At 36.9% G+C, this 26,454-nt stretch overlaps 3 protein-coding genes across 4 annotated transcripts; 1 reads left to right on the forward strand and 2 right to left on the reverse strand.

The window, feature by feature from the left end:
- Positions 1-1,146: 1,146 nt before the first annotated feature.
- Positions 1,147-3,616, reverse strand: LOC103403554 (outer envelope pore protein 16-2, chloroplastic-like). The gene is made up of 7 exons (XM_008342396.4): positions 3,163-3,616; positions 2,951-3,002; positions 2,520-2,600; positions 2,318-2,349; positions 1,964-1,997; positions 1,648-1,715; positions 1,147-1,541 (listed from the first exon to the last, which is right to left on the reverse strand). The coding sequence occupies exons 1-7, from the start codon at positions 3,583-3,585 to the stop codon at positions 1,398-1,400; spliced, it is 834 nt and encodes a 277-aa protein (XP_008340618.3). The 5' UTR covers positions 3,586-3,616; the 3' UTR covers positions 1,147-1,397.
- A 785-nt stretch (positions 3,617-4,401) lies between these two features.
- LOC103403555 (uncharacterized) lies at positions 4,402-15,823 on the reverse strand. Its single transcript, XM_029096431.2, has 24 exons — positions 15,433-15,823; positions 12,843-12,923; positions 12,607-12,706; positions 12,407-12,491; positions 12,218-12,267; positions 11,267-11,346; positions 11,074-11,133; positions 10,754-10,853; positions 10,548-10,625; positions 10,340-10,407; positions 10,146-10,214; positions 9,992-10,069; positions 9,820-9,915; positions 9,389-9,459; positions 9,154-9,231; positions 8,953-9,046; positions 8,328-8,426; positions 6,878-7,095; positions 6,668-6,782; positions 5,967-6,098; positions 5,772-5,879; positions 5,591-5,700; positions 5,387-5,494; positions 4,402-5,300 (listed from the first exon to the last, which is right to left on the reverse strand). The coding sequence occupies exons 1-24, from the start codon at positions 15,475-15,477 to the stop codon at positions 4,766-4,768; spliced, it is 2,658 nt and encodes an 885-aa protein (XP_028952264.2). The 5' UTR covers positions 15,478-15,823; the 3' UTR covers positions 4,402-4,765.
- A 3,998-nt stretch (positions 15,824-19,821) lies between these two features.
- On the forward strand, positions 19,822-24,585 carry LOC103403556 (dihydrolipoyl dehydrogenase 2, chloroplastic). Of its 2 annotated transcripts, none has more exons than XM_029095774.2 (15): positions 19,822-20,455; positions 20,937-21,083; positions 21,240-21,374; positions 21,581-21,689; positions 21,836-21,960; positions 22,176-22,301; positions 22,381-22,461; positions 22,810-22,872; positions 22,973-23,047; positions 23,127-23,205; positions 23,297-23,397; positions 23,504-23,617; positions 23,763-23,876; positions 23,967-24,038; positions 24,143-24,585. In XM_029095774.2, the coding sequence occupies exons 1-15, from the start codon at positions 20,135-20,137 to the stop codon at positions 24,185-24,187; spliced, it is 1,707 nt and encodes a 568-aa protein (XP_028951607.2). In that variant the 5' UTR covers positions 19,822-20,134; the 3' UTR covers positions 24,188-24,585. The 2 variants fall into 2 exon arrangements, with proteins under 2 accessions (XP_028951607.2, XP_070671196.1); XM_070815095.1 differs by having other exon boundaries at positions 19,880-20,455; positions 24,238-24,585.
- The last annotated feature ends 1,869 nt before the right edge of the window (positions 24,586-26,454 follow it).

Raw genomic sequence — 26,454 nt, forward strand, 5'->3', positions numbered from 1 at the left:
TGCCATAGTAGCATCCTACGACAATGATGCATAACATAGCGCTACATGATGTGCACAAGACGCCATTGTCATATTAGTTGCTCTCAGTCTTGGACCCAAGACAGTTTGCACATTGGGATCATGTAACTTGTATTTTGCAGTACCTGCAACTGATTTTGCTTACATGGAAGGTGGGCAATAACCAAAAATCCACTTTTATTGGGTCCCGTGGACGGAAATGGATCATCCCGCATATTTTTCATTAAATCTACTAAATTGAGGATCTGGACCATTGAAATTTAATCCAATGGCTACAAATAGGATCCCTTTTAAAAGTTATAATAATGTTAGCCATTTAATCAAATTTTAATAGCCCGAATCTCCTGATTTGGTGAATTTGGTGAAAGGGATCCGTAGATGATATTGCTGTAAATATTATTAATCATAGATTCATAGCTGTCCATTTGGGGTTAATATGTAAGTAGTTAGAATTTTTTTGTCCAGTAAATCATACAAATGAGAAGAAAAAAAATAAACGCTTTGATTTCTCCTTCTATAAAGTAAACTTTATAGGCTTCTAATGATAAAATAAAATAAAATCACTTTGAGTTCTCCTAATCTCTCGTATCCTTACATTTCTCTGTACTCTTTTTTATATTTTATTTCCAAAATGTTATCAGCATAAATGTTTCTTAATTCTATACTCTCTTTTTTTTTTAATTTTAAATTCTGCTTTTTTTTATATTTTATTTTCAACAAGCTTATTCTCTTAGTTTTAGTTTTTATCAAATAGATAAGAGAATGGCACAAAACTACAAAATCAAATGAGTGCAGAAATAACTGTTCTTTGAAGGATTGTGCTCCCTATACATTTCTAACTAGAACTTTTGCACTGATAACACCAATTATTTATCCTTTAATCCTACAATATATATTTTTAAATATTTTGGCCTTAGTTGCAGATTCATTCCAATGAAAATACGTTGTAATATTCATAAATATTCCATGTTTTTTTTCCTTTAATTTTCTGAAGTATGTACTGTTTTTAAGGGCTCGTGCATGAAACCCTAAAACTGGGACGAGGGTAGGACTGCGGCTCCGCCGATACCTGAAAAAGGGTCCTCTGCCGAGCTGGATGAGGATACTCATAACAAACTGATGAGCTACTTTCATGAATAATGATCTTAATATATAAAAAACAATGCTTAGTTAGGCCAAAAAGGTTGCCCGACTACGAAAAAGGAACCTTCGATAACCATCATCCGAAGTCCTCGATACTAAACCAGTAAGTTAAAGCATCCAGAAAGCAAAATCCTAACCAGAAGTTCCTTAAACAAGAGATGGATGGCAGTACAGTCGCATCTCTACATTATCAAAAAAAGAAGAAGGCGGGACTATATATGACCCCAATCAGCAGCCTAAAATATCCCAGAAAGAAGATTTGCAGCGGTTGATATGGCAGCTCCGGTGATAGCGCCATGCACAATCTGCTCATGGGACGAACCCTCCGATGTGAGGGCCAGGGCCACTCCTGTAATTGCTCCCGCAACTGCACTGTTTTTCTGCACCGAAGAACCAAGCAACAATGGCTATAAGCAAAATACAAGTAGCAAGATCTTAGTAATGCTTGCAGCGTTCAATCCATGATAGAACATAGTTAAGCATTACCCAATCGTGAGCTCCACGAGCCTCTGCCAGGCCATATGTGAGACCTGAATACACCCCCGCAGCCAGCCCTGAAAATTAAAATGTGTCAACTTCCTTCCAATCGCAGTGGTACATGACACTGTCTCCAAACTGCGCACACGTAATTGTAAGCAGGAAAAACTGAAACCTCTAGCTTGTCTAATGTCCATACTAGAAAAAGGTTACTTCGGTACAAAACGAATTACAAACATTGTTAGCGTTAGCGTTAGCTAAGGTACTATGTAAAACTGATGCATATATTTCATGTTTTGCAATTTAATTTAGAAAATGTACTTACCCCATTGTAAGGATTCCTTTCCGGTATTCTTCACCTATAAAACATTGTGACAATGAATCAGTGACTACTAACAGCATCACAACTTCGTTAGACCTTATTCTAGCTAGAATTCGAAGAAGTACAAAATTCACCAATGGTGGACAAACCAAAAAGCTCCAATGTAGATAAGGCCAGACCACCAGAGCATTCAATTATTTATGAATAATTTGTGGTGGCAACATTAGAGCACCTCTAACATATAATCGATTTGTAATTTGAGTGTAACTACAAAATACAGAACCAGACGGCTTCTCTATATAACCAAATCTTAGTAATAATTGGAATTATATACTTAAATGGGAATTTTCAACTCACCATAGCTTCAAGAGATTTTCTGTTGTTTTCACCTGCAAAGCACATAAGCAACCGCTTGAGACACAATTGTTCAATATACCAACAACTGATGGACAAACACAGACATAATATTACAAAGGTTTCTCATATTCCACATTCGTAATTTGGGCATTCTGCATCAATAAAAGTTGTAAAATTAACCATGGAGTAGTTAGCTGCATACCTCTGAGATCAGGGAATCGTTGTTTTTTGTTGCCTGAGACTGAGATTTCGGGTGGAATACCATTGGTACTTGAATCGAATCCTGCACATAACGATGAACATGAATGCATAGAAACGCATCAACGTTTATCTCTCTCTCTAGGGGGAATTAAAATGACAATATGAAGTATAATCAAACCCTTCACATTATTTAATCAACACATGCACGCATGCATCACCACTTAAATGAATAAATCAAATAAAGCCATAAACCGATAGACAACATTAATTACATGCGGATAGCTCAAATCCCAAATATTATTTGTCCCAGCAAGTTATTCAGATACTTACTTAAAATTTAAACGAATGGTAATTATACATCCACAATACACACAGACACATATACACAGACACCAAGAAATTCGAAAGTCGAAGGAAACAGATAATGGTTACCTTCAGTGGCTGTGAAATAAGCCTCACGCGACACGGCCTGAATTGCTCCGATCTGTGAATTGCAGCAACACAACCTTATTAACAAAACGCAGAGTACGTACTTCTGTTATATATCACAAACACACACACGTGTATATATATATATATATGTGTGTGTGTGTGTGTGTGCGCGCGCGCGCGCGCAGAGAGAGAGAAGGGTAAGGAGAGGAAACCGCAGCAGCTTTGACGAAGCTCTCGGCGATGCGGTTGAGGAGAGGGTGGCCGAGGTCGGAGAAGCCACCCTTGTCGAAGCTACGCAGCTCCTGCAGCAACGACGGCTTTGTTTCCAAACTACTACTGCCGCTGCTCGTGTTCAACATCTTCACACTATTATCTGTTTGATTTGTTTTATCTGTCTGCTCTTCCACCAAGAGATTCAACACAAAGTGAAATTTGAGGTTATTCTGATGAGTGATGAGATTGCACCGGTGAAAAAGAAGAAGAAAGAGAAAATGAACAAGTGAGGTAGACACGTACTCATGCAACCCGACGTACGTGTCTTTCTTCTGCGTGATCACACTGCGAACTCGGTGGCCAGCGACTTCTTCCAAATGTTTGCCACCTGTCCCCTGTTGACCTGTTTCATAAACAAACATGAAACATCCGTGCACCCAGGACGACCGTACATCTCACATTTTCATCACTTCCATATACTCTACCCTTCACTTCCGAACATGATGAAACCACAACATCCTTAACTTCAGACCCATTCTGTTATTCTTTGGTGAAATTTAGAACAAAATTATTGATTCCATTTCTGTACAAGATTTATATACTAGAGTCCCATTCTTTCGATCACGGATAAAAATCGTGAATGATAACAATCAATTCAGTTCCTGTCTTAAATTTCACCCGATTGTGCAAATGCGGATTAGGACAATTAATTACGCAATGTACTTCGACTATACACCCAAGTTCTAATCCGCTCCTCCAAAGTAGAGTTCTACAGATTATCGTCCCGTCAAAAACTTTCATTCCAAGGTAATATTCATTCAGATAACCAAATTTTTATAATGCTACATTTACCATCTATTTATATCATCATTTGTATCATCTCTCTAATAAATGTAGGATCCATCAATGCATATAAGTCTCATCTCATTTCTTGCGGGATAGAGCTACCAACAAATTAAAACATACAACACTTTCTTTGGGCTTGCATGTTATTTAAGGCAGAAATCCTTCCAAAAGTTGCCTTGGATAATTAAACTCGAAACTGATTTACAGGAGCTACAAAACGAAAATTTCGCTCACTCACCCAAAACCCTACTACATTTTTAAGGGAAAAAATGGCCTCTAAAAAACTCAAACTCACTCCCTCTCTCGATTACGACCAACCCACAGCACACCCCCACCACAAAAGTACTTTTAGCATTAAAAAAAGAAAAAACAGAAAAAACAGAGGAACAAAATAAAGAAAGCACAAAACTTGGATATAGAGAATCAATGCTGATGAATGTTTTACAAAAACACCAAAGTACTTCAAAGCCCCAATAAGGCCAAGTGAAGAGTTGATGACAGTACCCCCACACTGGATGACTTCTTTTGTTGCCTTCTTTTTTTCTCCGCGTCGCAATGGCACTATACAGTATTCGCTCCTACCATTGTCGATGGAGGCCATAGACCAAATTCATCCTCTCTTTCTTCTATGTCGGTTCGCTTGCTCTCTTCCAAAAGTATGTTCATCTGCGGGCTGGCACCGCTTTCTGGCACCAAGCACGCATTCACAGTTTGCATAAAGCACACGTAGTAGTAACCCCATTGGCTAAATATAACTTACGACCCATTTACCGCCATTTCCGGTGAAGATTTTGGTGGTATCAACGCGCAGTCCTCTCCACCCAACTGTCTATTCTCCGAAGTGCCATGCAAGTGATCCGAGCAGCCTCTAGAAGTAGTAGGCTCATTTTCCCTATTATCTGCATCATCTGAATTGCTGTTATCAGAACAGTTTTTAGAAACAGCACGCTCATCATTCTCTTGATTTTTCCCTTCGCGTGAGTTGTTGACTCCGTCAGCCGTGCGAGTTGTATTGATGCTGCTTGCAATTTTCTTATTAGGTAGCACTGCCTGGCTTAGAGTTGTACACAAAGCAGCAAACACACTTTCTTTTGGCTTGGAGTTTTTACCCAACCGTTGCCTCTTTGCTAGCTCAGTCTCCCTATCCTTAGAAGCCAATTTCCGCTTCAACCTAAGGGACTCCATTGTTCCTTCATCTTCATCAGAAGGTTCAGGATGTTTCCTGGGCGGTGGCTTGTAGTCTTCGTCGTCCTCATCATCATCATAATCTACCAGCCCGACAGACCTTGGACTACAATAATCAAGATGAACATATGGGCCATATAGCCAAATTCTGAAAATGCACTCTGATAAATCTACACTAGAACAGTGTACTACCTGGATGGTGGATAACTTGCAGCAACTCCATTGGATAAAACAGGTTGAGGTTGAGCCTGTACTTTTTGGGTATTTGGCATTGATGCAGATGCTGTATCTTCTTCATCACTGATTACCAAGTTCCATGTTCAGTGGCTATGGGTAACAAGATAGCGGGAAAAAACACTGTCAATACACAATAAACATCCAACAATAAAAACATACCTGTCCTCATTGAAATACTCTTCTTCTTCTTTCTCCAAAGCTCGCTCATCATTTCGTTTTCTAGGGTCTGACACATTAGCGGTGCCTTTGGTTCCAAAATGTTCTAGGCACTGCAAAAGCGCTTGTCAAATACAAAAGCTCTAAATTTAGGAGTGGAGAAAGTATAGACGGAGCATAGTACCTGCTCATATTTTACTTTGAGGGAGTGAACAGATGCAAAATTCTCAAATCTGACCAACTGATCCCAGAATGAATCAACCAAGTATTTAACCAAAGACTTCAAGTTTTCCTGGAAAAAGAAAAGAAAAAAACAGATAAGATGATACCTTCAAGACGTACTTTAGCTCCAGATTCTAAGTCTAAAAGAGAGTGGCACCTTGCGGATGAACTCAAAAAGTTCTAAAACAGCCGAGTTCAGCAGGTTATATCGATTTCCATTATAAACAAATGCATCGACAATTGGCTTGAGAAGGTTGTTCTTAACAATATGATTTACCAGATGCTCATCCTGCAGAATCATGCATTACCCAATTGTTACATGAACAACTTAGGCCAAAAAGAAAAGAAATATAGCATACTTAACATATCAGAGCAGGTAGAGAGACATAAAGAGAGATAGAGAGAGACTAAATGTACAACAGGGCACAAAGATAATAATAAACACTCTTATATGTACTGTGGAAGCTGAAAAAATTGTGCAGAACCAAGAACCTTTTTGAAATGTAACATTCTTTTTATCCAGAATCCCCACTACCATCATACTGATAAGAAATTCTCATGAGTCCACTATGCTCAAATCAGAACAATATATACCATTACAATGCATTGACTTCTAGTCTTGCATGGCAATTCTCTCATCTTAACTTCACTTTTGTTGAAGCACAAGGCATAATGTACTTTACATTTACATGCAAAAAAATTTTGAAGTTTCTGCTATAGATAATGGGTCCAAGACAACAAAAATGATCACCCTCCAGATCATTTCGGTCTATTTGAAATTTTAGCTGAGCTGAAGGACAAATAGAACCTTTTAAACAACTTTTTGCAGAACTTTTTTAACAATCAACATAAACTCACATGACGTGAAAGAATAGTGCGAACAAATCGAACTGCAGCAACAACCAGATACTTTTCCCTTCTTTTTGTAACCAACAAAACTTTATCCATCACATTATTAAGCAGAAAGTTGCACCTACAAATGAAAAAAAAAGGCAAACATTCCAATGTCAAAGGTCAGCAGCAGAAAAATCCATTTATGAAAATTGTACAAAGGATCCAAAATATTACTTTATTCTGAATGGATGGTGAAGTACACAAAAGCAAAGCAATTCGCATATATTTGATAATATTTCAGGCTTCGCGACACTCTGACTTTCAACCCTTCCACCAGAGATGGAAGATCTATCAGTTGATTGACCATTGCCTTCCAAAGGACATGACGCTGTTATAACATCAATCAACTGCCCCAGATGCTTCTCATAGAATATCTCGATAATTGCATCTCTCTGTAGCAAATCAAACAAGATAAAAGACTCAATAACCAAGTCGTGTAGTACCAGTATGAAAATGAGGCATTTGAATTTTTTTTTTCTTACATGCAAGTTTTACCGACATGATTTTCCAACAATTCAGCAGAAACATAATAAACTACAAACCAACATTCAAATTGTTACACCCGCAGAAATAAACCGTATTGCAAAGTCCATACAAAGCTTTATATATGAAAGTTCTGAATTTGTGATAATCCAAAAAATTCATCATATTCTACATGAAAGAACAATCCAAAGAATTATGAGATGGACTAGAACAAAACTGGTCATGAAAAGTAACTTGAATAAAACAGGGTGAAAAATCATTAAAATGAAAAGGAAAAAGCAATGACCTGGCCCAAGTAAATGATAAAAAAGCAATCAAACATATGAAATCTACAATTAACCATAACCCTAGAAGCATAGAATGAATTACTCCACTTATGATGATACTAGAAAGAGGCTCAAGGCAAACAGGGTAAAGGAAGACCTTGGAAGACTTGGAAAGAGGCTTTAAGAAAAGGCATGGAGTACTTGGAGCTAACAGAAAACATGGCACAAAACAGAGCGCAGTGGCGTTCTAACTTCTAGGATTCATACAGCAGACCCCACTTAGTGGGCTAAGGCTTTGTTGTTGTTGTTGATGAAGATCCTAGTAAAGGTAATCTCCAATATGATGGTTCAATAACCTAAGGCATAAAGCCCCTCGTTATTCTTCTGATATCTCCATAAGTATTAAAATTATGCGTATAAAATGCAAGGGAAGATGATTATTTAAGAGTTAATGAATATAAAAAAAAGCTCATAACGAAAGCTCCTAAAAGAGAAAAGAAGGCAATTAATATCCAACAAATGGTGTCAACATGAGCACTAACAACTTCTGAAGTAAATATTACATGTACGTATTTGAACACAAGTACAAAGAGAGATACATAAAAATTTACATACATAAGTACATATATGTTATGCCCCTCTAACCTAAGTGGACCTACTGGTGAAGTTAATGGTGTAGTGCCAGTGGTACATAACTGTGAGAGCCATTGCAGTTCAAGAATGAAAAATAGTATATATACTATTACTAGTGGACAAGAGAGGAGAAGAAAGATGATATCCACAAAAATATTTTAAATTTAAGGGAAACTATAGGTGAGTTATACGAAGAGTGACAGTAATAATTCATTTAGCAAACAAATATCTATAGTAGATACCTGAGCTCCTGACAATGTGTAAGAATCTAGTAGACTACGAAGAATTTCAAGAAACTGGCAATGCATGTCCTCTCCGAAATCTGTAATCATTCCTTTAACCTGTGTAGACAATTAAATATTAATATTGACAGAGAGAATCTAAACACTTGCATCAGAATCTAAAAATTTCAAGTGACGGGGACCGGTGTTGTCAACTAAACAGGAAGCAGCCAAAGAGCGTCAATGTCTTTTCCACACCAAATGCTTAAATGCAGACATCAGATTGTACATATTACGAGTGTGGGAAGACAACTAGACTCCTTTTAGATACACTTGCCATGTCTGTTTCACCTAACATCAGTTCCTAAATTTTTAATACAAATATAGGCAATCCCCAAAGCAATCACAAGTATAACCTGTTGCTTGCCTAATTAGGTGGTTTTCTCCTTCTGTTATTAAGCATAACCACACATATTGTAGTTGATTATAATTTTCACCTCACAGGCCACAATCAGGTCATCTATACGACATTGAAATTGAATAATTCACTATAAGAGTTCTTTGAAGCTCAACTAACACAGGTGAAGGTGATTTCCAGGTGCACATGTCCATTCAAGGACAAACACTAATTTGGAAAAGTTCATACCAAGAGTCCTAAAAGTGGAGTTCCTTCCAGACGAACAACATATGAACGCAGAAGGTTTGGATCCTGATTCATGAAAAGATTGAGGATATCTGTCCTGCATCCATTATAATCACCAACTGTTAGGATTATGACACAAGGAAAAAAACCGAGTGAGAAGCAGCAAACTAAATACAGACGACAGATTCATAAACGTCTGATTACCCAGTTAATACAAGCTTTTTGTCTTGACTCTGCAACGCATCAGTTACAATGTCAAAGATTCCTTCATTCATGAGATCCCTACAGATATTCAGCATTTCACACTTTAAAACAAAGACATTAAAAGAAAATATTTTTAGCTAACCACCATAACGTAAGCAACAAAAATTTAAAAAGGCAATGGAAAGTTACAAAACATAATAGCGGGTAAACAAATGTAACTTCAGGATTTTTTTACCTAAATAACCGAAGCTGCTGGACCATCTGCAGGCTTTTGCTTAAATTACAAAACTCGTGCAAGAAATATACCTACAATGCAAAGGGAATGATAAGCACAATCAATTCTGAGTGACGTCCTCAAAACTAACCAGAGAAATGCAGCCACACATTCTAAGGTCCCTATTATTACCATGGTCATACAAAAATGCGGTAAAGTTACAGGTGCCAACATTAGGAAAATAACCACATAAGACTTTTTATCAATGTTAGAGACATTAATCCGTATTTCTAAATAAATTGGAGGGAAAAGAAAATCAAAAGAGAGAAATTACACGATCTAAAAATCTAATTACATATTCAAGAAATCTCCCTTTGGGGACTGCAGTGCACCAATATCATGCCTCAGAAGTCAGAAATACAATGAAAGAGCGCTTATGGAAATCAAATTACCAAGTTCTTTTTAGATTCTGCGGAGGTGGATGGCAACCGTAGCCTAGCAAACAATTCTTGAATAAAGGTACTGTCATCCTTTAGCAAAGAAACAACCTACAACAAATAGAAACATTAAAATTAATATAACGTAAAGCCAACAAGTTTTAAAGAATGACTTATAAAATCTTACAATAGCGTTGTTTGCATGAATAATGGAATTCAGATTTGCAACCGTGGCCTCATCCAATACTCTAGCCAAAACAACGTCCTGAAAGTAGTAGAAAGTAAGAATTGCAACTAAAGAAGTACGAAAAACAAAAAAGTTAAACAGAAAACAGGCAAACCTTTAAATATCCAACTTTATACGTCTGGTGTATCTTTGACAACACCATAGCATCTTTAATCGGTATGGCCTGTGCAAAATGAAATTATCAATCCAGATTCACAGGGAAGAAAAAACCAACTCCCATATAAATTAAGATGCTATCCATCATCCCTAGTCCTTAGCCACAAATCCCAATAGCATAAAAATTATTACCTCCTTAAAAACAACATGTTCTTTCAAAAAGTTACGATGGTGTTGGACATTAGGTACTTCAGGGTCATCTGCAAACCAAGATTCAACATCAATATCAACATAGTACTGAATCATAATGAATTAAGAATCAAATTACCAGGCTACAACTAAATCAAATTCCGAGAACAGAAGGTTATATGAAAGAACACAAACCAATTACAGAACTCACACTCAAGGGAACCGATGATATCCATGATTAAATCATCACCGAATATTTTCTCAAAGATCTGAGGACTATTCAGGAGAACTGCAGGTATAAAACAACATATCACTCAATATTAAAAAGATAGACATGCTTTGACCAAAAAATAAAGAAGATAGACATGCATTTATTTGGCAGATTCTGAGGGTGAAATACCAAAAAGGAATACTTACTGATCCCCCTTACTATTTTGTATATCATGTGAAGACTGTCAACATTTTCCAAGTCTTCACAGATTCTAAATAGGCCCATGAGCTTCCGAAAAAACTCTTGCTGAGTTAAGATTAAAAGACTCATTAGGAAAAAGCAATATAGTATATATATGAACCAAAATGGTGTTGATGAAGGTTAAAGTAATAACAACTTTTATGATTAGGATAACATGTTTCGACCTACTTCAGCAATTGAATTTTTTTTTATAAAAATGAGAGAACAATGCCAAATAATCCACTGCACATTTCTTCAGAGATTCACAAGGTTATACATAGCTTACATCATTCAATATCAATTCTGTCAATCGCATCTGGTCAGCAATGCCACTCTCAGCAACAGTCTGCAAGACAAAATCCACATGATTGCCATCACTTTGCAAGTTTGATAAAAAACAATATCTCGAAAATTAAACGAAAAATGTGAAAAGCAAGAAAGATAAAATTAGCATATGAGATGCAAAATAACTAAACCACCTTAAGGATTAAAGGAAGCGTGGATAGCTCAACCGTAGGGAGCTCCCTCAACTCACTGTTTGCATTGTGAAATGTCTCATCTACAGATATCGAAAAAGATCAACAATTCATGTCACTGACTTTCAAATATAAAAAAAATTAAGAATACACAAGCACAATGTAACCAATAATAAACAACAAAAATTTGAATATAGAAACCATGAGGGTGGGTCCCTACATATATTTTCCTCATTTTCTTCAAGACGCTTCAAGTTTTCTGTGTATACATGAACATTATTTAAAGGGAATTGTTATTAGCACTCCTAAAATCTCATTTGGCACTGCAAATTCTACAATTAGAAAGAAAAATACACGTGAGGAGTGTAGAATGAGATTTTTGGAGTGCTAATAACAGTTCCCTATTTAAATTACCCAAATTTCATTTTTATTCGTATTACTTGAAACAATTTCACTCTTTCTCATACAACAGATATAAACACTGTAATCGTAGATAAGAAAAGCCATATTGTTATCAAAACACTCTTCACACAGAAAAGTGGAAATATTAATTGAACAAATGCGCTATTGACTTAACCCAGAATGGCCAGAAATTGATGGACAAATTCTTTCTTCAGGCATTTAGGTACCTTTAACAGCTTTATCGTGCATTCGTGTGTTAATATCTTGTTTTCACGAGCAGATTTGTAGTCTTATAATGTAGAGATTGCATGAAACTTTGTAGGGTTCCACTTCCAAAAATAAGCAATTCTTATTACACTAGTACATTTTCTAAAATCAATGCTTCATGGCAGATAAATATTTCATCAAGGAAATTATTTGCATGCACTTTTAATTGAAAAATAGAGAGAAAACACAATAAGGGTTCACTAAGAAGAGGGTTACAGCAGTCGGATATCTAAAATGCAAAGAACAGAGAGGGAGTACATTTTGAATCATATTGCAAACACTTACTGTTAAGAGAATTAAAATGTATATTCCTTTGCACGCTGCATATGTGGTCCCTGAATAGATCAGGCAAAATAATTAGTAACAGCCATGTTATCAGGAACAACAAAAGGTCGTAAAGGTCGTACCCAGTGCACAAGGCTCCCGCTTTACGCAGGGTCTGGGAACAACAAAGGGCAAAAATTAGGTAGTTACCATATGTAAGAGCAGCCTGTTGGCTCCTGAAAGCTGAGAGCTAATTCAGTAGAATATTCTGGATCCCTCCACGAGATAATTGTATCTTGACAAGAAATGACCCAAACACCATAATTTAGTATCAATCCTAGCCACACGAGAATACCATATAATAGCAAAGCAGTACTATGTCACTTAAACTTAACTTAAACTTAAAATACCTTCTTGCTTTCTGTAAATGTCATCCGAGCTGATTCGATGCAGAAGTAATGTCTCATTGTCTTCTTCATCAATAACAAACAAACCCAGCTCTTCTGAACGCTGTTTTACCACAGTTGCATTCAATCAAAGTGCAGGGCAATTTTAGAAATCATTTCTAAGAATATTTGACTCCAAACAACTAATTTCTCAAAAATTTAGTCTCTATCACATTAACAAATCAATGAGACTAACAAACCTCCATGTAGTCAACTGTGACATGACCAGTTCCCTGATCATCCCATTTTCCTTCCTCACTCAGACGGTAAACCTTTACACGCTGAGATAAAAGAAAAATTAGACCAACAACTTCAACTACATGCTATATACCAACATCATTAATTCAAATTTAAACTACAAGATGGCCAAGAAGCAGATAGATATTTTTGAATTCTTAAAAGTTATGGACGTTAACTTTCTTCGATACTAATATTAGAAGGGAAAAGAAATGGCTTCATAATTGTAAACGCAATTTAATAGGAAAAGAAAAGGCAAAAACAGGTAGTAGACTATTATGCCAAGCAAAGATGTGAGTATAGTAACATGTTCACATTCAACATTAGAGATCCTCGTAACAAGTGAACACATTGATCAACACATAATAAATTATCACAGGCATTAACATAGCAAATCGTGCAAATAAGCTACACAAGCAATGTAATATACCATAAGGCTCTATGACACCGAGTTGAACACAAAACCTCTCTGCTCACATTTGATATTCTTCATTAGAGAAAGAAAAGAAAAGAAAAACTAAAAATAATAGCACTGTGTCGATATTAAACCCAGCACATACTAGTTCTCTAATGGAAATATCGTGTTTATATAGTGCAAGCATTATGGACTATCCCTGAAATTGATAGGTAAAGAAAAACTCTCCTAACACCAAATCAATTATTAAGACGGTCTTATGATCAGATTAACACTGAAGAAACAGTATAACGCCAGGAGCTATATGATTGGTAGAATAAACTACATGTCAGACACACCTACATCACACTAGCATTCCATAGATACATCATGTGGTGTGTCAACATTTTCTCTCCACCCACAACTTCACCAAAAAGGCTGAACAAGAATTGTACACTTTGATGATTTTCCAGAATGACCACAATGACAATGAAGACGATGAGCATATAGCAGCACTTAGCACAGTAAAGGTATTTATTGTCTTAGGAGGATCATTTTCTATATTTTGATTGTTAGATTTGAATTTTATTAGATGTAGTGTTTCCATGAAGTTATTTGCATGCTTTAATGAAATTGGTTGCCATCTAAGTTTTAGATTTATTTGCATCACGCTATGTCATGTCATAAAGATTTTCCAAGAAAACATGCCCATATTGTGTTGGTTCTTGGCACATAAATAAGCAAAAGTCTAAATGCAAGACCATAAAGAGATAATTACCAAAGTCAAGAGTTTGTATGCATGTGCGAAATTCTAAAGCTTGTGAACACATACAAAAATAAAAATTAAAAAAAAAAAGTGAGGGTAAAGCAGAAACAAATAAAGTTAGAGGTTAAGGTAGAAAAGTTACCATAAACTTCAAATTGAATTGAAGATCCAACTTTCCATTTTTCTTAACATGATAAATAGGGTTAGGTTAAGGCATTAAATTTCAACAGCATCGCAATAGTGTCACTTATTCAATGTAATTGTCTAAGATTAGGAAAATGCTAGGGAGAGCACATTTAATCATGTCATTTTACATCATTCAACTAAAAAAAAGACTTAATTACGGGAATTATAATGGTCCAAAAGACACTAATCTAGCACAACGAAATAGATGATGTCATGGTCACCAAATAAAAAGAAAATAACAAACGTCATAGAAAGGTTGTAAAATCACTCGTCAGCAACCTGTCGCCGTATGAGGAAATTTTCTAAGGAAGAACAATACTTCAGCAGAAACAAAAGGACAACAATCCTCCAAAATCTGCTGTTGTCAATATGGAGACAACAGCAAAATTCAAAACACCACCACCAAATTAAATCGGTGCCCACCTTTCAAAGTCCAGAACGTAACTAGCTTAGGAATAAAAACTTTGCATGGAGCTCAAACAAGCTGTGTACAACAGAAGATTTCAAATGCAACGCTCAGACCATGGAGACTCCAAGCTTTAACAATTAAACTGCTTCCGGTGACAAATAAACTAACTCATCCTCCTCCAACTTAAAAAAAAAGTAGTATCAAACATGGAGACTCCTAGCTTTAACAACTCCCGATTAAAAAGATAAATTCTATCACATCCTTCAACCCAAAGCTGTACCTTTTTGCACACTAACAACATAGCTTTCCTCAAATAATCAAAAGATATTTATGCTAATTTACCCCGCACCACCCAAACAGTGGTTATTCGCCTTTGCAGTGAAGAACAGTGTCCTTAGTATTAATAGAATTGAAACAAATTATGCTAAGAAAGTAAGCCTGTTTACTAACTCTCTTGGTGTCACACACAATGCAACAGCTCTTAGAGCTCCAACCAGCTAATTCAAAAGGCACGACACTTTAAAAACCTCAAAGAACACAAGCAATATTAAATTTTACACCGAAACCCTAACAGAATAGCAATCGAGATGCTGACATTCCCAAATGAATATAGCCAGTCCGCCCCAAATGAAATTGAAGCCAACAAAATTACGCAGAAAGCAACCCAAAATATACAATTGGGAGTGAATAAAATCAAGCTCAAACTTCAAAACTCGCAAATAACAAAGAAACCATTACTCACTGCGATTCTAGGTCAAAGTATCGAGCTTCCTAATATTACAGAAAAAGCGAACTCACCTGCATCGAATTGGAATTGACCGGCGCTTTATCTGGCGCGCCCATCGTAGCTCCTCAGTCTGCGATTCGAATTCGGAGCTAAACTTGAGTAATTGGATTGGAGACTGTATAGAACAGGATGATAGGATAAAAAAATGTTAAATTAGGGTTTTGAGGGCGGGGAAAAAGGCTTGGGGGATAGAAGGAGGTGATTAGGGTTCCCGGTGATCAGTAGAAAACCCTAACCGCCATTAACGCAGCAGTGTGAACCTCCGAATTTTCTCGCACTCTCTCTCTCCAGCGCTCACTCCCTCTCTCTCTCTCTCTCTCTCTCTCCGCTTTTTATTCTTTTATGCGCAAGTGTCGAAAGCCCCGAGCTTCCCCTTCGACAAGAGAAGAAAAGTGGGAATACAATTACGCATGTTGTTTATGGTCTCCCCGTTATGCCCCTGGATTTCGAGTGAAATTACGGGGGATCCATTGACCACGGAGTCCTATATTTTCCACGCGCTTTCTTTTCGCGATGGTATCACGAGGGAGTTGGTACTTGGTGTACACGTGTTGCTCTGCCCTCAAATGCGGGTCCCTTCCCTGCCTGTTTCTGAAGCATGCAAGCGTTCGTTTGTGATTGGTTGATGAGTTATGCGACACGTGGATCTTCTGGGAAAGTAGCTGTGACGGGACGCGGTAACTCCATCCGGTCGCCGAAGGACAGCCGTGCGGGAGGCAGCAAACTCTGTGCAACCAATGATGTAGGATTAGTCCTGTATGCTTCGGAAATCTAAAATCTACTTCACATGTGACGTGGCTTTGTTAATTGAACCAATGATTGAACGGTCGGGTTGGGAAAATGAGTGAACCTAGAGTTTGCAATTTTCAGAAATATTTCTTTATAATTTTTACAACAAATGAACTAAAAAAGTTTTTTTTTTTTTTCAGCGTGTGATTGTATAAATTATATTAGGATTCTATAATATATTTAAATAAATTTTTAATTGTTATTTTATTTCCTAGAAGGTAATTAAAGGTGACAAATTAACTTAGTGAGTTATTTATGTTGTACTAGTTAAGACCCCGTTTAATCAAATATCACCACATATTATGGAAACATTTATCAATGGGCAAAGCTCTCTTGGTACATAGTTTCAAGGTCAGCTATGTTATTTTTATTTTTACATCATTTCCACCGGTTGGTGGAAGGCAAAGGTAAAGGCATGTAAGTTGTTTGCTATTCACTTTGAGTAGTGCTTGCCTTTGGACACCTTCACATGTTTGAAAAGGGCACGAACAAGGGTAACTACTATTCATAAATGTTTTTTTATGCTTTGAAAATAAAATGATTGTTTAATTCTAAAAAATTATTTCAAAAACATAGCATTACAACAACATAATTAACTTAAAAAAAACGAAAAACTCCCTTAATAATATAGCCAGCTAAGAGATTGAAATAATCGTATTCTTAATAGCATTCGAGCTAGAAGATTGTAGTAAAAATGAATATTGAGTTGTGATGGAGAAATAAAGAAGATGGTTGGGTATTTATAGAACAATAATATAACAAATATATTCTTATTCTTATTTTTTTTTCATTTTCCTGATTTTGTTTCTTATTTTTGCTAATTTTTTTAAATATTTGGATGTTGGATTAATTGTTGGCTGTTGATTTTCAAATTGATTGAAAATGTGTGCTTACGTCACCTTACCCGAAGGCAATAGGCCAAACTTGAGAAGGCTAAGCATTTGGGCTGGCAGTGGTGAGCCCATCACTTGCCTTTGGTTTATTGGACTACTAGAAAGGGGTTTTTGAGTTGAAGGGCAACATTGTTGCCCTTGCCCTTGCCTTCACCAACTGGTGGAGATGCTCTATAGTTTGAGGAAAGTCCTACTTTTGTCCTTGTAGTTTGCAATTCAACTTTGTAATTAAATGACATACAGTAAGTATGTCAGCTTTATCAATGAATTCAGCAAGTGAGAGGCACACATGACAGTTTTACACATTCAAAAAGTTAAATTTATCATCACATGTATCATTCACGTGTTAATTTCGTGAAAATTTTGACAAAAATAAATGATTATTCTTTTTTTCTTTGAAATAAAGAAAACTTCATTGATAATAACGAATATATACAAGAATGTGTCAGGTGTGTATATTCTTCCTCAATGTTCAATATTTTCATCATAAAAAATTCGCACAAATTCGCAAATAAGGAATGACTATCACAACAAGAACATGAGTACCAATATAGATCTACCGCAAAGACGGCAAACACAATAGATCTAAGTCCGGGGCACACAAAAGTCATTAGAAAAATAACGAAGCCACAAACAACTCATTGAAACAATACAACATAAACCCACTAAGTATGACAAAACAAAACAAAACAAAACAAAACGAATAAAAAAGAGTAAATTGTAGCAATGAACCAATGGTCTCTTAACTTTAACTCAATTTGAGCAATGATCCCTCAACTAAAAATTCATTTCCATCGGTCCCACAACTCATCAAAATGTGCAGTTATGGTCCCTTAACTAAAAATTCATTACCATTGGTCCCTTAACTTTAATCTAACTGGAGAAACGGTCCTTCAACTTTAACCCAATTGGAGCAATGGTCTCTCAACTGTAACGCAATTGTAACAATGATCCTTCCAACATAACTCATTTTGACAAAATTCTGACGAAGTTGACAAAAAAAAAACAACCATAGCTACACGTTTTGATGAGTTGAGGGACCCTAATTGTAGCAATGGTCATTCCAACATAACTCATTTTGACAAAAATGATCATAACTACACATTTTAGGGACCAATGATAATTGATTTTTAATTGAGGAACTATTGCTCCAATTTGATTAAAGTTGAAAGATCATTGCTACACTTTACTCAATAAAAAAATACCTACTATGAGAACGAAAGCATCAATCATCGAATCTCCTCAGTAAGATTATACGTTTTTAGTAAGATATAGCCACAGTAGGAGGAGCCACCATAAATTTGGCCAAGTATGGCAACTTAGTCACTATCAGCTGTACACAATTACCATGAAAAACAAGCCATTAAAAGTAAATTTGAAACCACCACAACTATAAATCATATCCAAAATCATGAGTCAATTCCAAACTCATAGGACATAGTCTGGATTGAGGAAGAATGCTCCAACAAAGTCTAAGAAGTTTATTGCAAAATGGCAGGAAAGAGAGAGAGAACGCTAGGCATCACTGGACACTAGTGAAAAATGGTAAGAGAATAGTGGGGAAGGAACGAGGGATAGGAAAAGATGGAAAAAGGTTGATGCCCATCCCAAGCTAGGTCGATGACTCGGATCTAGGGTTTCTTTTGAAAATGAAAAGGGTATGTTTTTTCTTTTCTTTTCTTAAGTGATCATCCTTTGCAAACAATTTGCAACTACATAAGTATATTGTGAAAATTGAAACTACATAACCTAACTAAAACTTCAAAGTTCAACACAATCATATTTTGGCTTTAAATTATCGTTTTGCTTGCTATTTAGGATTGATTTTAGCTATTTATCAAGGTTCTAAAAAACGTTAGGCGCTAATCGGACGGGTGAAAGGGGCCTAGTGCTTAGGCGGCTAGGACTAAAAAGAATACAATTAATATTTTATTTTTAAAAACGGTTGTATGGGTTAAAGGAACCATAGAGAAACAATTTAATATGAAAACGCGTTGACATTGGTAACTGACTCATTAACTCAGTGAGTGGTGACTCCTTGAAATGAACGCCTCTTTGATAAAAACAGAAACGTAAGTGAACCCACTGCCTCTTGTTCTCCGTCTGAAGCTGCAAACCAGGTGCGATGAGATCGTGAGAGATGCGACGCGAGACGGTGCAGAGATGTAGTGCATGTGCGACGAGATGCAAGTCTAGGAGATGCAGTGATTGTGAGAGATGTGAATGCGAATGGATGAGGAAAGCCTGCAATTCACGGCAAAAGTGCAAAATCGATAGCGAGATTTCAAAATCATAGATCGCCTAGACTGGCCGCCTACCACCGCCTAAACTGCCTAGAACGCCTAGAAAGCGCCTAGGCGGCCGCCTAAACCCTCCTGATTTTCACCGTTCAGCGCCTAGGTGTCGCCTAGACCGACTTTTAGAACACTACTATTTATATGTACCAAATAAATTGACGATTATGGTAAATAGTGTCTTTGCATGCGTAACTTGTCAATCATCACAATTTCATACTAGCCCACAGTGTGATAGCAATTTTTTGTACATGGGCTTGTGCAGTAAAATATAGGGGTTTGTGGCGAGATGCTTTGATAACATGGGAAGAAAAAGAAATAAATTAAAATTTTGTATACGCAAAATGACATTACTGTTCATAAACTAAAAAATATTTTTAATGAATTACATATAAATAACAAAATCATCTTTTCACTATCTTTTGATTGAGAATGAGAATTTTGCCAAGGTAATACAGATTTTCACCTGCGGTCGTCACACTAGTTTACACCCAGTCGGCTCCGTGCGCATTTTAGCAAACATGCCAACTAACCAGAAAGAAAGGTAGTTCATCCGCCGCACTTTGATATCTCCGTCATTCCTTCTACCTCTTTACTACTCAACGGACCATTCGAGGCCTCCTCCCTTCCCATAATAACACACTCCATCTCTCATTTCCTTAATTTTCTCTCTCTAGATCCTCTCTCTCTCTCTCTCTCTCTCTCTCTCTCTCTCTCCCTCTCCTCACATTCCCAAAATGCAGGCCTCCCTCTCTCTGCCCGCCCTCTCCCACGCCGTCCCCAGATCAAACTACGTCGTTCAATCCGCCCTCCCTCTCCCGCCGTCCAAGCCTATCAATCTCCGATTCTGCGGCCTCCACCGCGAGGCCTTGGGATTCTCGCATCTCGCCCCCTCCGACTCGCACCGCGTCCGTCTCTCAGCTCCTTCCCGCTCTGCAACAATCTCGGCCTCGTCCTCCTCCGGCAATGCCAGACCTCCCAAGTCGTTCGACTACGACTTGCTCATCATCGGCGCCGGCGTCGGTGGCCACGGCGCTGCTCTCCACGCCGTCGAGAAGGTACGCTCACTCTCACACTCTCCACACACTCCTTTTAAATTTTGCTGAGAATTTCCGGCCCTGAGCTTTGGATTCAGCTCAATCATCAGTGATTGATTGCTGTTTTAGCTTAAATTTGACTCTATAAGCTTCGATCGTCTGTGCTTTTTGCTTAATAGAGTATACTGGCTACAAAGCTTTGATTTTTATTTTCCTGGCTTCTTCTACATTAAGTTGAATTATTCGGTCTAAGGTACCGAAATGTACATGCCGTAAGTGTATCTGCGTATACTTTATGTTATAGCAAGAAACACATTAGCTACAAGCCTACAAACTTTTAGTTTTTGCTTGAAAAATTAATTCTTGGACTTAGATTATTCATGTGCATGTATATTTTGTAAGTGTGTGTGTGTATGTATGCGTATATTGAATTTTTTTGTGTGTTAACGAATGATCCTTTAAGTTGGATTAATTATTTTCTTTCCTCAACCGAAAAATGCAGGGTTTAAAAACTGCCATCGTGGAGGGAGATGTGGTGGGTGGAACATGTGTTAACAGGGGATGTGTTCCATCTAAAGCTCTTCTGGCAGTTAGTGGTCGGATGCGTGAGCTTCAGAATGAACATCACCTTAAGGCTTTAGGTTTGCAGGTAAATCATAGTGCTATAATATCAATTCAGTTGCACGTACGTGTATATTCACGTGTAAATGCAAGAAATTATCATAGTAAATTGGTTACTTGCAGTAACTGTCATTTGTGAAAACATTTGTATCTTATGGTGCTGCTTTCTTGTGACTTACGGTAGGTTTCAGCTGCTGGATATGACAGACAGGGAGTGGCTGATCACGCGAATAATCTTGCAACAAAAATACGTAATAGTTTGACCAATTCTATGAATTCTCTTGGGGTGGACATTCTGACAGGTGTTGGTACAATTTTGGTAAGTAGTACGTTCTTTCGAATATATTTGGTGACAACACAAACAAATGTTCTTGTGTCCAGTTAAAAAAATGAAGCCTGTTTTGGTTACATTGTTGAGCTCGTTAGAGCATGGCTATAATTAAGTTTAAGATCTCTCATACAACATAAGTGCTGGCATCCTGATAGTTATCCTAACATTGGTTCTCATGTTTATGAAAAATATAGGGCCCTCAAAAGGTGCAAATTGGATCATCTGACAAAGTAGCAACTGCAAAAGATATAATCATTGCCACCGGCTCTGTTCCTTTTGTTCCTAAGGGCGTTGAAGTGGACGGTAAAAATTATATGTTTCTTCTCTTGTTATCTAATGGTTTGATCACATCATTTTTGGTTTTAGAAGACATGTAAAAATAATTGATTTGAGAACATTGCTTACGTGCTTAAGGGATCTTTGTGACTGACTATATAATGGACCTGCAGGAAAGACTGTAATTACAAGTGACCATGCACTCAAATTGGAGTTTGTTCCAGAGTGGATTGCAATTGTTGGAAGTGGTTACATAGGTCTTGAGTTCAGTGACGTATATACAGCTCTTGGGAGTGAGGTAGTTCCTTTTCTTTCTATTTTCATTTATCTTCTGATTTTTACAATAATTCTATGTGAAATTTGCTAATTTTATGGGTCAATCAGTAACTTTCCTTGTGTCTACCAGCTCAAAACCCACGTTTTATTTATTTTAATTTTTCAAGCCTCTTTTTTTTACTATCTAGGAGTTCTTATCTCACAAGGCTTTGTAGATTAATGCCAAGTATTTTGTAGGTTACTTTCATTGAAGCTTTAGATCAGCTTATGCCTGGTTTTGATCCTGAGATTGGAAAGTTAGCCCAGAGGGTTCTAATTAATCCACGGAAGATTGATTATCAAACTGGGGTATTCGCATCCAAGGTAAGCTGATGATTGACTTCTCTATTAAGTGTTTTCAGGATTTCTGTTTCAGTTTTTCACCTTCTTTTGTCTCTGATAGATCACACCAGCCAAGGATGGGAAACCAGTCACCATTGACCTAATTGATGCAAAGACCAAGGAACCAAAAGAAACTCTTGAGGTAAATAATTGGATCTGTTTGAACTGATGGTATGTATCTGAAGGATATAACATCCTGCCAATAGTGGATTGGTCCATATGAATCTGATAGACACAACCACATCCTTTTTTAGTTGAATAATACCCTTGTGAAGGAACCTGTTCCCGTATGTATATTGTTAAGTTGAAAATTTATAGATTAACCTGCTGTGGTTCTGTGGTCAGGCACATGTTTAGACTTCCAAATTGATGACTTAGTAGCTTGAGTGCTGGCCTTAAAATTAGTATAGGCATAACTATTACGATTCATATGTATGAAAGGTTTTTCAAGGCATTTGTGATAGACCGTTGTGCTTTAATCTTCTCCCAGGTAGATGCAGCACTAATTGCAACTGGAAGAGCCCCATTCACACAAGGTCTTGGATTGGAGAATGTATGACATCTCGATTAACATTTATTTAATTCTGGATTATATATAAAATTATTCAGCAAAAACAGCAGCAGCAATAGTTTCTGACATTACTTTTGTGCAGGTTGATGTCGCAACACAACGTGGCTTTATTCCTGTTGATGAGCGGATGCGAGTAATAGATGCAAATGGCAAATTGGTATGTTGCAAATTTTCTTGTGACCATGAACCCTCTCATCAACTTATTGGTTGTTTCTGACCTGAATTTCGAATATCAGGTTCCTCACCTATTTTGCATTGGTGATGCTAATGGCAAGATGATGCTTGCTCATGCAGCCAGTGCACAAGGAATTTCAGGTTAGTGCACCTAACTAATTTCATTTGAATCTCCTTCTCACTCACTCTCTCATGCACAGAAACTTAACCCATCTTCAATACCATTTTTTAGTGGTTGAGCAAGTCACAGGTAGAGACCACGTGCTCAATCATTTGAGCATTCCTGCAGCATGTTTCACTCATCCAGAAATCAGTATGGTTGGATTGACAGAGGTGAGTAATTGCCATATTTTTGTTTTTATGAGGTTACACTTTTAATTAGAGATCTTGAAGTTTTCATAAATATTGGAAGTTTTAACTAAACAATTACAATTTTCAGCCTCAAGCAAGGGAGAAAGCTGAAAAGGAGGGATTTGAAGTTAGTATTGCCAAGACCAGTTTCAAGGCCAACACAAAGGCGTTAGCAGAAAATGAAGGAGAGGGACTCGCTAAGGTGCTTTTCCCTACCTTTTTTTTTCTCAAATTAATCTTTAACTACACAGAAAATAATATTTACTGGTGCTGTCAATGAATTGTTCTTAATGGCTGTTATGTACGGTGGACATTAACGATCTTCTTTCTGCTTTGTTTTCATGCAGTTGATATACAGACCAGATAATGGAGAGATTCTTGGAGTTCATATCTTTGGGCTACATGCCGCAGACCTTATTCATGAGGCATCAAATGCGATAGCACTGGGGACACGTATTCAAGTAATTCCCCATTTAAAGCTAATGTGTGCGCGTACCACTGCACTCCTAACCTTCAGTTTACTTATATTTAACGTCCATTTGATCTTGCAGGATATCAAATTTGCAGTCCATGCACACCCCACTTTGTCCGAAGTCCTAGACGAACTTTTCAAGTCTGCAAAGGTGAGCTGCTGACGTTAACTTCTTAAACCACGCTTCACGACTGTACTAGTTCTTTTTCCTTGTGTGTTTTCGCCCAGATACCTTATTAAATTATTGTGGGGCAGGTAGCTCATGTTTCTAGCCCAGTAAGTGAACCAGTTGCAGTCTAATCTTCCTCAATACTCAGAGTATAAATTTTGAAGATATTTGCTTGTAATAGGGAGTGTCAGCAAGTTTTATATCACAAGAAAGAAGAGATCAACACCCAGAGAAAAGAAGGAACTTGAGGGAATCAACGACGACTTGGCCCGAAATATTTTTCGCCTTTGTAGCTTGGATTCTTAGTTCTGTTCATGGCTTGAAGAAACACTTGTATTCATAATTGTTATCATATGGAAGCATTGTTTTTTTCGTAGTTGTAGACAATATTTTTCGCATAAGAGGCGGGTTTACTGCTAAACTCCACTGTTGCTTTAGCATAATAGCAGTGATTGACAATAACTGGAGAATGTAAGGTGGATCAGTTATTTTCCGTTAGGTTGGTTCCGACCAGTTTTCGTTCTTAAAATTTAAATTGTTCAGTTCTGTATAGTTTAGGGATGGAAAATAAGGTGCTATTTATAATTCTTTTTCGTCAGTCAGAAAATCATCTCATTAGCATTGGAATGAGAATTACATGAACCAAGTCGAGCATGGTAGCGCAGACTTGTAACTAAGCAGGGTATTAAAGCGATTGATGGGTGATGGAGCCTTGGTCAAGTGAGGCATGGTTGGTTGAAATCTGTTCACCACTCTTGTGAAGTCACTTTAAGCACGTCCTAAACCCCTCGGGTTAGTAGGAGCGCCCCGCCCTTACGAGTCAGGTAGCAAACAAACAAACACACAAAGAATTACATGAACCAACAAATTATGTGACATTATTTGACTGACAATTAGACTCATAATTTTCAAAATTGCTGGCACAGTTTAATAAACATTTTGTTTTCAGTTTTTCGAAAATCGAAAACTGAAATGGTTTTGGTTTCCAATATTTTAATTTTTTTTTTAAATTGAAAACTAAAATAGTTAAAATAGTTACCAAACACACTTTAGATTTAAAAATTTTGAAAACGAAATGGTTATCAATTGTTTTTTTTTTAAATTTTAAAATCAAATAAAAAAAAGTTAAACCAGCCAAGCGTTTATTATAGCATGTAATGATAATGAACAGTTTGAATGATTTTTCACTATAAATAAAGCATTTTCTGATTGGAGTAAAATGTTCTTCTCCCTCCAGAAGAATAATTTAATTGATTCAGGTAAGATATTAGAGTGAACTAAAAATATTTAATGAAGGAATAGGATATCATGAAATTTCAGACCTGAACAGTGATGAAAAACTGTTAGATTTCGAAACTGTTAGATTTTTTGTGGGTGTTGGAGGATGAGGGAGATTTCTTTATCTTCACTTTGGGGGCTTTGTGTATCTTGATCTCTGACGAATTCATGAGGTGCAGGTTCATGCTGGATGGCTGGTGCTCTGTTGTTTCGGGTTGCAACTTCGGATTCTGGTTGCTAGTGATTGTGATGAAGTCTTTGTGCTACGCTAAGATTTTGGCAAAGGAAAGAGTGTCACTTAAGCCTTATAGCGATTGCGGGTTTGCCAACGAGATACACAACGTCCAACTCAGGGTTTCAGATATCACTTTGGAATTGTAACCTGATAGAACCTCCGATTCAGTAGATATTTCAGTTCCATTTAGCAACGTTGTTTCCCATGTCGTGGAGTTATTTGAGGAGTAAGAGCCGGTGATGGATTAGACTTGGGATACTTTCTTGTATCACAAATAAGTTACACAACCTCATTTTGTGTATCACCACATCATCAATAAAATTGAATTTTTAGTCGAAGAAATATATGATTTTTTTTTTCTTCTGGAATAATAGTTGCTTTATTAAAAAATACCATAGGATGGTACAAGCCAGAGCTAAAAAAATGACAATAAAAAACCAATGTGAATATCGGGAACAAAAAATTACATCTTACAAAAGTTACCTTGTCTGACAAATATCAATGGGAAAACAACAAAAAAGACAAACCAATGGGCCACTGTAAAAAAAAACCTTCACGAAGAAAACCAGACACACAAGACACTGACTAAAAAACATGAAATGTCAGCCCTTTTTCGGGAATATGATTCTCTTCCCTCCTCTCAAACTCTCATTTGTCTTTTTCTCTATATAAAATTTCAAAACAAGATGTTAATGTAGGTTAATTGTACCCGTTGAAATAAGAGGAGATGGGAGTGGATAGCAATTAGGAGGGGAGAGAATCCTACTCCCCTTCATCAGGCAATGCACAACTCTACCTATTAGCAGTAGCAAAACATTGGTCCATTTTATTTGTGAACAACAACATCCTCTACAACAAGTGTTTACAATATCAATATATGTGATT

This window comes from Malus domestica, chromosome 16 (assembly GCF_042453785.1).
Source record: "Malus domestica chromosome 16, GDT2T_hap1".
Taxonomy (NCBI): Eukaryota; Viridiplantae; Streptophyta; class Magnoliopsida; order Rosales; family Rosaceae; genus Malus; species Malus domestica.